Here is a 13,028-nt window from a genome sequence, read left to right on the forward strand (position 1 = left end):
AGTTCGCCATTTTGCACATTAAGCCCTGTTTTTAGGTAGTCTGGGGTGAATTATAGATGTTCTGATCACAATTTGGACATTTGGTGCTGAACGGAGCATTTAGGTATCCACTGCTGCAGCCCCCCCACCTTTGCATTGAGTCAATGACCACTCAAGCAAACAATCATAAAACGGCATTAAACTTTCATTTGCAGAGACATGAAACGTGTGGTCTGTGGTGGACAGCGATACGTTGGCTCGAAAATCACCGCGAAATACGCTTCCAGAGAAGTTATATTACCATTATTGTCCGTCTTCATTGATTTGTATTGTACACAAACAACGCACTATCGCCACCTAGTGGCTGGATGTCTTGCTGCTGCTATTCAACGGTGTCCGGAAAAATAGGTCCACCAAATGCTAAAACAACTGTTAGAAGGCACATTTCGCTGCGATTTTCGGGTCATTTGACCTGGAAATGTGCCTTCTAACAGTTGTTTTAGCATTTGGTGGACCTATTTCGCGGTGATTTTCGAGCCAACGTATCGCTGTCCACCACAGACCGCACGGTGAGTTTCATGTCTCTGCAAACGAAAGTTTAATGCCGTTTTATGATTGTTTGCTTGAGTGGTCATTGACTCAATGCAAAGGTGGGGGGGCTGCAGCAGTGGATACCTAAATGCTCCGTTCAGCACCAAATGTCCAAATTGTGATCAGAACATCTATAATTCTAGCCTGGGCGAAAGCCGACTGTTGACTTTGTCAAACAGTCTGGGAAAACCCAAGAGGAATCCGTTTCCATGGAGGGCGGGACCTTACCCAGCAACTTAAATTCATTGGAGTAACAGAGTTCCCTTAACCAATCATAATGTTTAGAAATGACGTTGGTTATGCGCCGAGGTTCATGCTTACTCTCGCGAGGCTCTAGCTCGCGAATCACGCTTCCCACATCCGCTTTCATTATACCGGTACCATTTGATAAATCAAACTTTTCCCAAAGCCAGTTGGAAGGAGAGCTACGACATCCTTGCCACTAACAATATTGAAGAGGCATTCCTCTTGCTCTCGTTTTAATTGTGTAATGCTCTCCAGAGTTGAGACAACTTCATGGATAGCTTCTAGCGTTCTTCCGTCGCCATGTTTATTTCCGCTGCGGTTGAACTACAATTATATGGACTACAATGGACTCCGCGCGTGAGTTCTGCGTCACCACTCGCAACTGTTTGCTGATTGGCAAAACACTGAGCGAACCGAGGTAGGGGGATTTGGCCAGACTATGTGCGGAGCCAAAATCTTTGGGCGGAAGTACGTAGGATGGCGTCGCCAGGCTACTATAATTCACCCCAGACTACCTAAAAACAGGGCTTAATGTGCAAAATGGCGAACTAACCCTTTAAGTGACTTTATTTATACCCAAAGGTAGATTTGTCCTCCGCTTTTAACCCATCCAGGTTGGCACCTGTTGACACACACACACATGCACAGGGTCACACACTCAGAGACAGATGCCAACCTGGAGCGGTGGGCAGCCATGAAAGTGCCCGGGGAGCATGGGGGTACGGTGCCTTGCTCAAGGGCACCTCAGCTGTGACAAGGAGGTGGACTGACACCCCTCCAGCTATCAGTTCCACCAAGCGAGAGTGGGAATCGAATCGCCATTCCGGTTGTTGGACGACCGACTCTAACCACTGAGCCACAGCCGCCCCAATGCACCTCTGATGGGCAAATTATACTGTATATTTGTAATCTGGTATAAAAACAACCAATGTGCAAACGTAATATATATTGTCTGTTGCTGGTCCATTTTTAATCATCTAGGAGTTGAGTTTGATTGTGGCACCGCTGAGATCAAACACTAACACAGAAGTTATGATATACAAGAAAAATCCTCTTTCAGAAGTGATTTTTGACAAATCCAAAAAGTGTGAATTCCCATCTCACAGATTATGGATTTTGTAAAGAGTTAGTTGCAAATGATATATTTTGTACACACAAATGTTTGCATGTAAATCCTCCTCTTTCCCATTCAGCAGCGAAGCACAGGCTAGGCCTGCTTCTTCTGTCGATCCAGGAATTTTTGCCTTCTGTCCGGAGGGATCTCCTCCACATCGATGTTATGACCTCTTCCACTGCAACAGAAAATACAGCCTTTTTGTAGCATATGTATCTGGGATAGAGCAGGATTCAACACCATTGCTCAAATAGGTCACTTGATAACACTCAGTTCTGCTAAAGTAACATAATCAATAGTATTATACAGTACTGTGCAACTGTACTGTACTGCGTCTTTTCTTTATGTATTATGTTGCAGGGAAAACAGTGCATTACTGACGCAATCAAACATAAATATAAATACAAGATTTAAGGCAAAAACAGTTTGTGCAATTCTAACCAGCTTAAAAATGTTCTATTATCTGGCCTGAGCTCCTTTATTCTCCAACAGCCTGAACCCTCTCAGACAAGCTTTCTGTCATTTCTTTAAGCAGTCTTCAGAAAGAGTTCTCCAGACTTCTTCATCCCAAAGCTCTTCTTTGGATGTGGGCTGCCTTTTGTTCCGTTCTCTGTCAGGACGATCCCACACTGCTTCAGTAATGTTGAAGTCCGGGCTCTGGGGAGGATTCATCCCTCCATCAGACCTGCTGCCACTGATTTTCAGTCCACTTCTTGTGTCATTTGGCACAGCTCACTTCCACTTTCTCCCTGTTTCCCTTCCTTAAGAATGGCTTCTCGACATTTCTGATGAGGCTTCAGTGAATAGTAGACGGATTAATTGAAGAGTCAGGTGCATCTCTTTGGTACTGTGTCAGGTTTTTGCAGGATTATTTCACACTTATTAAGGACATCCCTTCAGATACTGTTCATCTGCTGTAGATAGCTTTTTGTTACCTGAAACCTTTTTCTGTTCCAGCAAATATTTTCACAGACACACTACACATGATAAAGAGAGTTTTCTCCTGATAGCTCTTTGAGAATCACCTTGTTGGTATAAAAATACTTTAGTAAGCCTGTCAAACTGTGTTATCTTTGGCTTTTTTTGTAGCTGCCACAGAAGAATGGGGAAAAAATCTATGTCTTCACATCAGGCTGCTAGTAAAGAAGAGCCTTAAGCTTAGATTTAGAATTAATTCTTTACTAATTGTGAATTTGTCTGTTGATGCAACAGTGGTTCATCCTTTGTTGTGAGTGTCTTTATAATGCTGGGGTTATTTATAGGTTAGTGTTAGGGGGCTTAATAACAACAACAAAAATAAAACTTCCCTCTGAAAATGGTCAGGTTCTCGGACAAAGAATGACTGACTCTTTGAAAGCAAAACAGTAGTAGCAGTAGGACAGAGTAGAGAAATCAAGACTTTAGCACAATGCTGTAGTGCAAACACATGAATGCATTTGTGGAAGAGTAATCAAAATATTTCTTTACCCTTGAAGATCTGGAGGAACTGGCAGAGGCTTGTTGAAACCCTCCTTCCCCACCAGCCAATATGTGGTCTCAATACCTTTACCCTAGAAAAGGTTATTTGTGTTTATTACGAGGCCGTAGCTGCAGATGTTTGGATTAATTTCTTCTGTGTACATCGTGAATTTGCCTTTTGTCATTTTATGGTTGTGTTTACCTTTAACTCCGTCAGGCCTCGGATTTGAATCTTGTATCCCAGGTTCAAGTTGTTCAGGATCTCAACTGTTCTTTGGTTGACGTGGATTCTGTAAGCTATACAAATACAGAATATCCCACTTATTACGGAGAAGTTACTTTACTATCAGGTGAACATGAAAATCTGCATTTTCTGAGGGTTTTAAATGAGTGTGCTGCCGTTGATGGGCGAGAGAAGTCAGGCTATCATTTCAAGTTTAAACCACTTGGTGGCAGTAAGACTACCCATTTCTGTTGTGTTCTCCTGGGTAGTAATATGCAGTATTATTCCCACGTATAAGCACATAATTTCTGATCGAGTAAGTTAATCTGGAACAGCCATCTTAACTTGAGAATAGTTTTATTTATCAAAGTGTTGTCCTGTGAGAGGAGTTTTATTTCAAACATATATAGAAGAACATATATTTACTCTGTAGTTAAAGTTTACATTTCTACTTCAGTTGTATGACATGCAGAGGACTACCAAGGCAAACTTGGTAATTGAAGATATTTATTCTGAATCTTTAACTTGGCCTTTAATTCTGTTGATGGTCTTAAAGGATTAGTGAGTACTGCTCTTCTAAAGCCCCGTTTAACCTGAGGGAACATTCAGTAAAACTGCCGTGCAACTGTGCTGGCACCCACTCGGCTCCCTTTTCTTTTTTCTTTTTATCATAAAAGAACTCACAAATCATATCTTGTTTTTATAACGATACAGAAGACACTCACGCAACGATGTGGACTCCATTCGAGATGCCGTGTTGACAGTGTCTCCAAACAGACAGTACCGAGGCATGGTCAGGCCAACTACTCCTGCTACGACTGGGCCTGCAGTCACATAAATCACAGGGTTAGGGCTTCCAACAGAACATATTTATCATGATTCCCTTTTGGAGAAATTCTGTCACTGTTATATGTAACAATTTAAAAGTTTTTCTTGTGGACTAACATTTCTTGGTATTTTGTTCCATGCATTTACTAATGCCAATGCACGCCATTAAAGTGGTGAGTGCCTTTAGAAATTCATTGGATAGAGTCAGAAATCCAAAGTGTGCAGTGTGTTAATTGGATAACAGCACTCTAAGTGGATAGTGTTTCAAGTTCCAGGAATACGTTTCAGACAAGGATAAAGGAGGTAAAAATATCTTCCTGACTTAGCAGCTTGGACACTTGTACTCTTGTTCTTTTAAACACTTTAACTTCCATTAATTCTGGAATGGAGTTTGTGTTTATTTCACACCGTATTACATTAAACTGTTACATTATTTGACATCCAAAGAAATTACTCACTGTAAAGAAGGCTAACTCAAGATTTTCCATCATGACGATGGGGATTTGTCGTGCAGCAGAAAGGACAAGCAAATTACTCACCAGTGTGCAAGCCAATACGGATCCTGACTTTTAGATCTGGCATGTGTCTCATCCTGAAGGTCCCAATGCACTGGAGAATGTCAAGGGACATGTTGGACATTTCAGCTGCATGACGATTGTCATTTCTGTTGGGAACTCCCGAGGCTACCATGTAGGCATCTCCAATAGTTTCCACCTAAATGATGCAAAAAAGGAAGGATGAACAAACACACTTTATACAAAGTGGCACTTTACAAGTTGATAATGCAGCAAAGAGCTGGACGATAGGGGGAATTCCTTCTGAAGACCTACGATAGTTGAAGATGTGGATGTGTTTGCATTAGATTTAAGAGGCAATATTTTCGCTACATAAACAATACAGACAAACTCTGTCTTTTTATATATATATATATATATATATATATATATATATATATATATATATAAAGTTTGTTTGCGATTTCTCAGCATAAGAATCTTTCTAGCTCATCAGGCACATTAACATCGTGACAAGTGAGAGCAAGTTCTCTCCATTGAAGTCAACGATAGTAACGACAAACAGTGCAAATAAAGATGCTTATTTGTTTTCAAACTGAAACAAAGAACTTATAAGATTAAAACAAAATGGATAAAAATCATTGTTTTCATTGCCAGGATAAAGAGACTATACAATTAAGTATGAACCTTTTATAGTAAATAATAAGTAAATAAATAATAAACTAATAAAAGATTGATTAACCAACATATAACATACGGTAAAATGTTCATAAAAAGTTTGCAGCACGAACAATCTTTGAACAATCTAACCATATGTGTAATATCAAGCCAAAGTTAATGTTTTGCATTAAGTTTTAAAATGATATTCCATAAGTAGGGATGGGAATTGATAAGATTTTTACGATTCCAATTCCATTTTCGATTCTGCTTAACGATTCGGTTCTTTATCGGTTCCCTTATCAATTCTCATTTGGAGAAAAAGGACAACAAACCGGTCGATTAGCATCAACTTTGTTTAGTTTAGAAGTAACACGAGTCATGACCTCACAAACCCAACAACGGTGAGGTCCACATTGGTCTATCATGGCCTGGGTAATTTAACTCTTCCCTGCTCTGGTGAAAGGAGAAGCTGGAGGTAGACGTGAACTGGGGGTAGTACCACCAGCCTCTGGCTCTCATGATTTCATCTAAATGTAATGCATGAGAAGGCATTAATTTAACCTTAACCGTTACTAACAGCAGGTTTTACAATGAGGCAAATGGCGCTAACATGATAGGCAGTGTTTGTTAGTTAGTTAGTGACCTGCAGTGTTAGCCGAGGACATGCTAACGTTGCTAACGTTGCTGGGTTCAGATTCACCAACGTTAATCATTCATTCATAGTTATTGCATGTTGATAGTATTTCCTCCCTTTGGTGAAATATTCACTTTGCAAGTTGCCCTGTTGTCGTCTTTTTTAGGGATGCGTAATCAAACTTTCGAGCGTTTGTACCGCTTGGGCGCCATGTTTACTGTTGACTGCTGGCTGCACTGGACTCGCCACGCAACGTTGCGTGGTGACGTCATTCGCGCCCACTGGAATCGATAAGGGAATCGTTTGCAAAATCGCCAAACGAAACACTTGGAACCGGTCCTCAACAAGAACCGGGTCTCGATTCCCATCCCTATGCATGAGTCTGTCATTATAATTCAAATTAAAGTGATGCCAGCCCTATGAAAACCAGTTCAAATCACAGTTTTAAAACTGTGTGTAAAAATCTAATATTGTGTTCTATATGTATGCAGATAGAAATAAAATCTTCCAGCGCTCACCTTATAGACATCGTGCAGAGGAATGATAGCATCAAAGAGTGAGTAGAGATCGTTGAGTAAGTCAACCACCTCGATGGGCTCACTGAGAGCCGAGATAGTAGTGAAACCAACGATGTCACTGAAGTACAGTGTGATCTCACTGAAATGCTCCGGCTTGACAGGTTTGCCTGTCTTCAGCGCCTGGGCCACAGACCTAAAGGAGAAATGTGATGAGCGGAAGATGCTCTGTGATGCTGACACAGATTCAACATAAATAGACACACAAGTGGACCATTCTAACTCAATAAATGTGCTGATAATTCAGGATTTGCTCCACAGAACACATCGTAGATTATCATGTAACTTGGAAAACTTGCATCTCTGTAAGATTTGCTATCACACGATGATAGCAAATTGTGTGACTGCGACATGTTTGCACAATTAGAGTTATATCAGTATATTTTTATTCCCCGGAAGCATAATATGTGATTGGAGAGCAAAGACCACACAGTGAGACTGTTTCCTCTCAACATGGAGCTATGAGGCCAGCTTTTTATGTATGCATTTCAGCCATCAACGATTTGGCTTTACGATCACTTTAAATCGAGTGATGTATTGCAGCGCTGGAGCAGCTGGAAGAGGAAAAGTTGAAGCAGGTCAGGCACCAGCCAATCAAACTGCCTCACTACTCGTCTGATTGTTACAATTCCAAACATCAGGCCCACCCACTGTGGAGCATCTATATATATCCTGCCCAACAGTTAAAGAAAAGCTATTTCTCTGTGGCAGACGATTGTTTTTAGATTATTACATCATTAATAAATCATTATAATCTTGTATATTCTGATTCTGTATGATCTGACTAAGCTAATTTCAGTGACAAAACAACTTCTGATTGTAGCATCTTCTGGGAAGTTCTCCACAGCACTCTGAAAAGAGCAAAAAGCACGACTTCATGTCCAATAAAGTAGAACACTGTAACGAGTAAATTTTGACATCAATCTCACAACATTTTTCCTTTGTGTTTCTGATTTAGTAGCACTTTGCTCGGCCCTGTTCTCCAACAAGCCTGTAAATGATTGTGTAATCCCTTCAGAAGACCTCAAACAACCCATGAAAGTCAGGGAGCAGCCACCTGCTGCACTGAGCACGAACACGAACCAGCTTCAGTGACGTGTCTCTGACTTTTAACCCAATTGAGGAAGCATGACCTAAGTTTCACATTTCACTGTAAATGTAACAAAGCTCTAAAACCTTCCAGCATCTACAGCTGCCGGCTTTGATTTAGACCACGCCAGCAGAGTTATTTGATGTTTGTCGTGCGTCAGGAAAAGTTGCTGGGAACTCACCTGGGCAACATCTGAGACAGAAGCTTGTCGGTCTTCTGTCTCTCCACCTCCAGCTCCTCTGTCCTCTCTCTGATCAGGTCCTCAAGGTTGGACGAGTACTGTTCCAACATCCGCAGCATAGAGTCGATGATGTTGGTCTTTTTGCCTTTTGTGATGCCCTTGAACTGCCACGAAAAAAAGAGAGCTATAAGAATTTTCCAAGTTGCTACAGATCCTGTACGAACAGGGTTTGTTTTGTTCTTTTTTCTTACCTGTTTGAAGATTTCCTCAAAGGTTGGCCTCTTTTGAGACTCTTCACTCCAGCTCTGCTTCATTATCTGTATTACGTCTAATGGGGCCTCTTCCACTGACATAATAGGCCGACACAATGGAGGAGGCTCTTTGACCTTACTTATAATCTCTGTCAACACACACACAAGAAAAATGCTAGGCACACACAAAATTGCAGAAATGATCGTAGGGTTCTTCATATCGTGTCACTCACCTTTCGGAGGCATGTCCAGCATGCAAAAAGGTGTAGAGCGAGAGATGATCTCCTGGGCGACGATGGAGAAACTGTAAACATCCCCACAGAAAGTGCCTTTCTTCCTCTGGCTTGGGTTTCGCAGCAGCTCCGGAGCCGTCCAAAGCAGGTCTAATTATCATTGTACAACCAGTTATAAACAATTAGATATGCAAGAGCAAATTTAGAAAATGATCATTTCTCACCCATGTTCTTACCCTCTGGCTTTTCCTCCTCTGTTGCAATGTTCTGCGAAGCCCAAATTTCATTAAATGCATAATCTGTCACCTTCAGCACAAAGCGCCCGTCTACCAAACAGTTACGAGATTTGAGTCGTCCGTGGATGATGTCACGATGGTGTAAGTGTTTCATTCCCTGATGATGGAAAATGTGTCAGTGATGAGAAGACGTGATTGAGTGTGAAACAAAGCACGAGTAAATCCATTTATCTGCCTTACCCTAATCAAATCCATTAGCAAGGAAGATTTGAACATCCAGTCGAGACGCACTTCCTCATTGCTGACCAGATCCTCCAGGCTGCCCCTGGAGCAGTGCTCCGTCACAATGCCAAAGATCCCGGAGTCGAAAAACAGTCCCAGGAACAGATTGAGATTTTCATGCCTCATTTCTCTGAGCTGAAAGGAAGCCAATGGAAACATCACAGCTGTAATAGGAAAGTCACGGTGCTTGATACATTTTTGTGACCCCCTGAAACCCGAAGCTTTTATTCTCTTGTGGAGATGACCGATTCTACTTGGTGGCTGGCTGCATTGTAGATTCAGTTCTGCTAATGAGTATTATGCCTTTGACCTGGACATCGTACTTCCTTTAAAGCAATACTATGTAACATTTCTATCTTAAAATAACAGTTTGAAAAAATTGTGCGGCTAGAATGAGTTTTAATATTACGATTGGCCTGTCTCCTATGCCCTTCGGGGGTCTGAGTTGGAAAAACTGCGCTATGTAACTTTGCTGGACCGGCCCGGGAGCTGAGCGGAAGTACTTCGACTTGCTTTCTGGCACACCTAACGCAAAAACAAATAGACCCCTCTCACGCTCCCAGGTATAAGGCTAAGCTGGCGCAACATTGTCAGTATGATCATCATGGCAGAGGCACCGAAGAAACAGAAGAAGACGTTGACTGATGAAGCAAGGAAGAGAAAGAGAGAGGCCGACAAAGCAAGAGACCGGACTAGAGTTGCTCTCGGAACAGCCTGTAGGGGGAGCTCCATAATGGGCTTTTTGAGAAGTTACGTTGTATTGCTTTAAATTTCCGAAGACATTTATTTACCTTGACAAAGACCATCTCGGTGCTGCCGTTGACACTTGACACTGCTCCACTGGGACATTTCTTCAACCAAACCCAGTCTCCCTGGGTTGTAAACAAAACCATACAGCAGACATGAGCTTCAACACAGTAAAATTGAGTGTATGGTATGGTCCACCACATGGTAGTTTTCTCACCTCAAACACAGCAACATTTGAGCTGTCTGGTGTGGAGGCTAAGTAGCTGCGACAGGACGCCGAGTGTTGAGGCGTCTTTATGTCCACCTGGCTTTTCATGATGCTGTCATCGTTTAGCTTCTGCTCACACACAGTTCAAAGAGGACAAATCAACTTAGACCGATAATGTGTACATGGCAACAATTGTCAGTATTGATTCAACACGGAACTGACCCGTTTGCTGAGTTGAGTATTGATGAAGATCAGATCATCAAGGGTAAGTATCACCTTTGATGATCCACTGTTTCCACTGGCCCCAAAGCTGAACCCAACCCTGCCATCTTTCCTGAGTAGAGGGAGGATCAAATAAAATTAGGTTTAAGTTCTAGAAGCCACTGAAATGTGATGTAATTCTTTTAAAACTCTGCTGTACATACTTCAAATAAAAGAAGATGGTTGCTCCGCATGCAGTCAATATAATGAATAGAATGAAAAGGAAGAAAAGAAAAGCTGAATCCATGCCTTTGGAAAAAAAAAAGAAGATAAGTTTAGGCTCACTTAACTCCACCATATCAGCGTAGATCATAGATGACACTATGAGCTCACTCACCTCCAGAACACGCAAAGTATGGACTAAACCAGCAACCTGAGTCTGTGTACGGAGTGCTGCCTGCAAAATGGATCGAACGGCTGAGATATTTTAGGGTACCAGTCTTGCCATCTGTGTGAGAGGCAGGAAGAAAATGCGTGGAGTAGAGAGAGTTGCCCATGCCGCTGTAATCCAGGACTACATAAGCGGCCTGCATCCCTTCACCGTTCCTTCCTGCCTGCAAGGGCTGATTGAATCCTTCGAATTCAAAGCCACCCTCGACGTCACCGAGGATCTTGCCAGTTACCCAGTGGCCTGCACTGGTTCGGGCCTGCTCAGTAGCCATAGCTATGAAGTACATCATGTTGTAAATGGTTCCAAAGAATGGAGAAACCTAACAGGGGACAAGATAGTGCAATGCCTCAGCTTAATGTTCCAGTGTTTGTGCCTTGTTTGTTCCCTTTCTGTAAGATATATCCTCACCTGCTCTGGTGGAGTGCTGCTGCGTATTTCATAGTTGTTCTGAGCCTCTCTGAAAGCCTCATAGAAATTGCGCTCTCCAGACTCCATAGTGACAGTGAGAACCCCATCGTAGGCTTTCCGGAGCTTGGTGTCATTACCCAGCATATAGTAGAATGCATCTTTGTAGGGTAGTGCATACAGAAGGGTGTCGTAGGGAATGAATACATAGCCACGATCTATCATACGCATGCCCAAAGCTGACGTCAGGAGTTGATACTGGGCTTGGCCACCAATCAGGACAGAAGGCATGCACATGATGACCACTGAGGAGAGAACATGGATTAACATTAGCACGACTCATATGAAATAAAGCATGTGGAGGTTTCTGTCTTCTGTACGGGTGAAACTCACCTCTGACACGGTCTGCTTCCCGTACTTTTGTCAGTGCTCTGCGCGGTCCATCCTTGTCTGTCTCCATTGTGACCACAGTGTTGACAGGCAGGCCAAGGGCCCTCAGTGATGTAGCCAACTCCTTTCCTGTGGCTTCCCACAGGTCAGTCTCCTCTGAAATGATAGCCACGTGGGCCCACCGAAAGTAACTCAACACACTGAAAAGCACATGAGAGGAGAGCGGCAGTGGCTTCAGGAAGGTAGGATACATGACTCCTGTTCTTACTATGGGATTGAGGCAACCCCAGGAAAGAATCCCAATATCCCACTCTTTAGTGTACAAAGCAGCTGAGGAGCAGTAAGCTGGGTTTGCTGGGCCCAAGAAAGCAGCACCATAACCGTCCAAATTAGCAAAGCGAGCAAGGGCATGGGTCGACTTGCAGTCCTCATTGATGAGCGTGTAGTCATACCAGTAGCCTTTGTTGAGGTAGGGGTTCTTGTTTATACGGCTGGTGGCGAGGCGGGCTGCCAAGTCAGGGAGGGCCTTTGAGTATAGGTAGTCACAAGTCCAGGGTCCAACCAGAGCCACTTTGAAAGTAGTTGCCCAGGCTTGACAAGGGAAAAATGACATCATGAGTAAGAACTGAAGAAACCAGTTCCCCCTCCTGCTCCTGGTGTGCTGCACGGGGGATGATGGCAACTGTGGTTTTGACGACAATAATCGTGATGACAATGATGATGAGGCTGTTGATAACTGACTACATCCACCAAAACTATTTGTAGCCACTGTCCATTTCTGCCCTTTTCTCTTGACTTTCACAGAGTGGTACCACCATCGTGGGTGGAAGGCGAGGCTGTGGAGACAGCGAGGGTCTCTGTGATCTGCCATTTTCTCACCTAGATATTCTGATGCCTCAGACACAGAAGGTGAACTGGGAGTTTGTGATGCTAAATGTAAGCGTATCTGTATTGGTGGGAATGCCTCCCCTTGGCACCCGTACAGGCCTCTAGTCCAAAGGTGGACAGGTGACAAGACCCCAAGCCATCACTGCCTCCAGGAAAAAAAAATAGAAAAGAAAGGCAGAAAGAATTAGAAAACCAGTAATACAACATTTTAACTAGTTATGTGATACAGCTCAGGACTTATACAATCTTCATGATACAGCCATGACCCCCGATCCTGAATTAACATCCCACTGAGCTGCTAATTTTACCACAATGAGATGTTGAATCTTATCAGCATCTATTTGACCTCATTGCTGAGGACATTGTGCCCATAGTGTTCCTTAGATGTCCCTCAGTGGTATGTGTCTAACAAGCTGATTAGCTTTGTCTTGACATTGCAGCTTAAATCCAATGCCAGGTAACCAGAAGTTAAATCTGGCTCCTGGCTCCTGGCCATTCCTCCACCTGGATTCTCTTTTATGCTCTAATGTCAAATCTCCTGAGATTTCTCTTTTCTATTCATGCTAAATGTATTGCGACATAGAGTATGTTATGCTTTGAAACCCCTCTTTCAAACACAAACAGATCAGACTGTATTCAGAT

At 42.8% G+C, this 13,028-nt stretch overlaps 1 protein-coding gene across 1 annotated transcript; it reads right to left on the reverse strand.

Annotated features, from left to right (window-relative positions):
- Positions 1–1,872: 1,872 nt before the first annotated feature.
- gucy2d (guanylate cyclase 2D, retinal) lies at positions 1,873–12,433 on the reverse strand. Its single transcript, XM_075487839.1, has 18 exons — positions 11,502–12,433; positions 11,112–11,413; positions 10,650–11,022; positions 10,477–10,561; positions 10,274–10,385; positions 10,061–10,180; positions 9,888–9,968; positions 9,055–9,231; positions 8,815–8,971; positions 8,579–8,728; positions 8,346–8,494; positions 8,095–8,258; positions 6,767–6,959; positions 4,979–5,153; positions 4,337–4,435; positions 3,591–3,685; positions 3,398–3,480; positions 1,873–2,108 (listed from the first exon to the last, which is right to left on the reverse strand). The coding sequence occupies exons 1-18, from the start codon at positions 12,367–12,369 to the stop codon at positions 2,024–2,026; spliced, it is 3,468 nt and encodes a 1,155-aa protein (XP_075343954.1). The 5' UTR covers positions 12,370–12,433; the 3' UTR covers positions 1,873–2,023.
- Positions 12,434–13,028: the final 595 nt, after the last annotated feature.

The sequence above is a fragment of the Odontesthes bonariensis genome, chromosome 16 (assembly GCF_027942865.1).
Source record: "Odontesthes bonariensis isolate fOdoBon6 chromosome 16, fOdoBon6.hap1, whole genome shotgun sequence".
NCBI lineage: Eukaryota > Metazoa > Chordata > Actinopteri > Atheriniformes > Atherinopsidae > Odontesthes > Odontesthes bonariensis.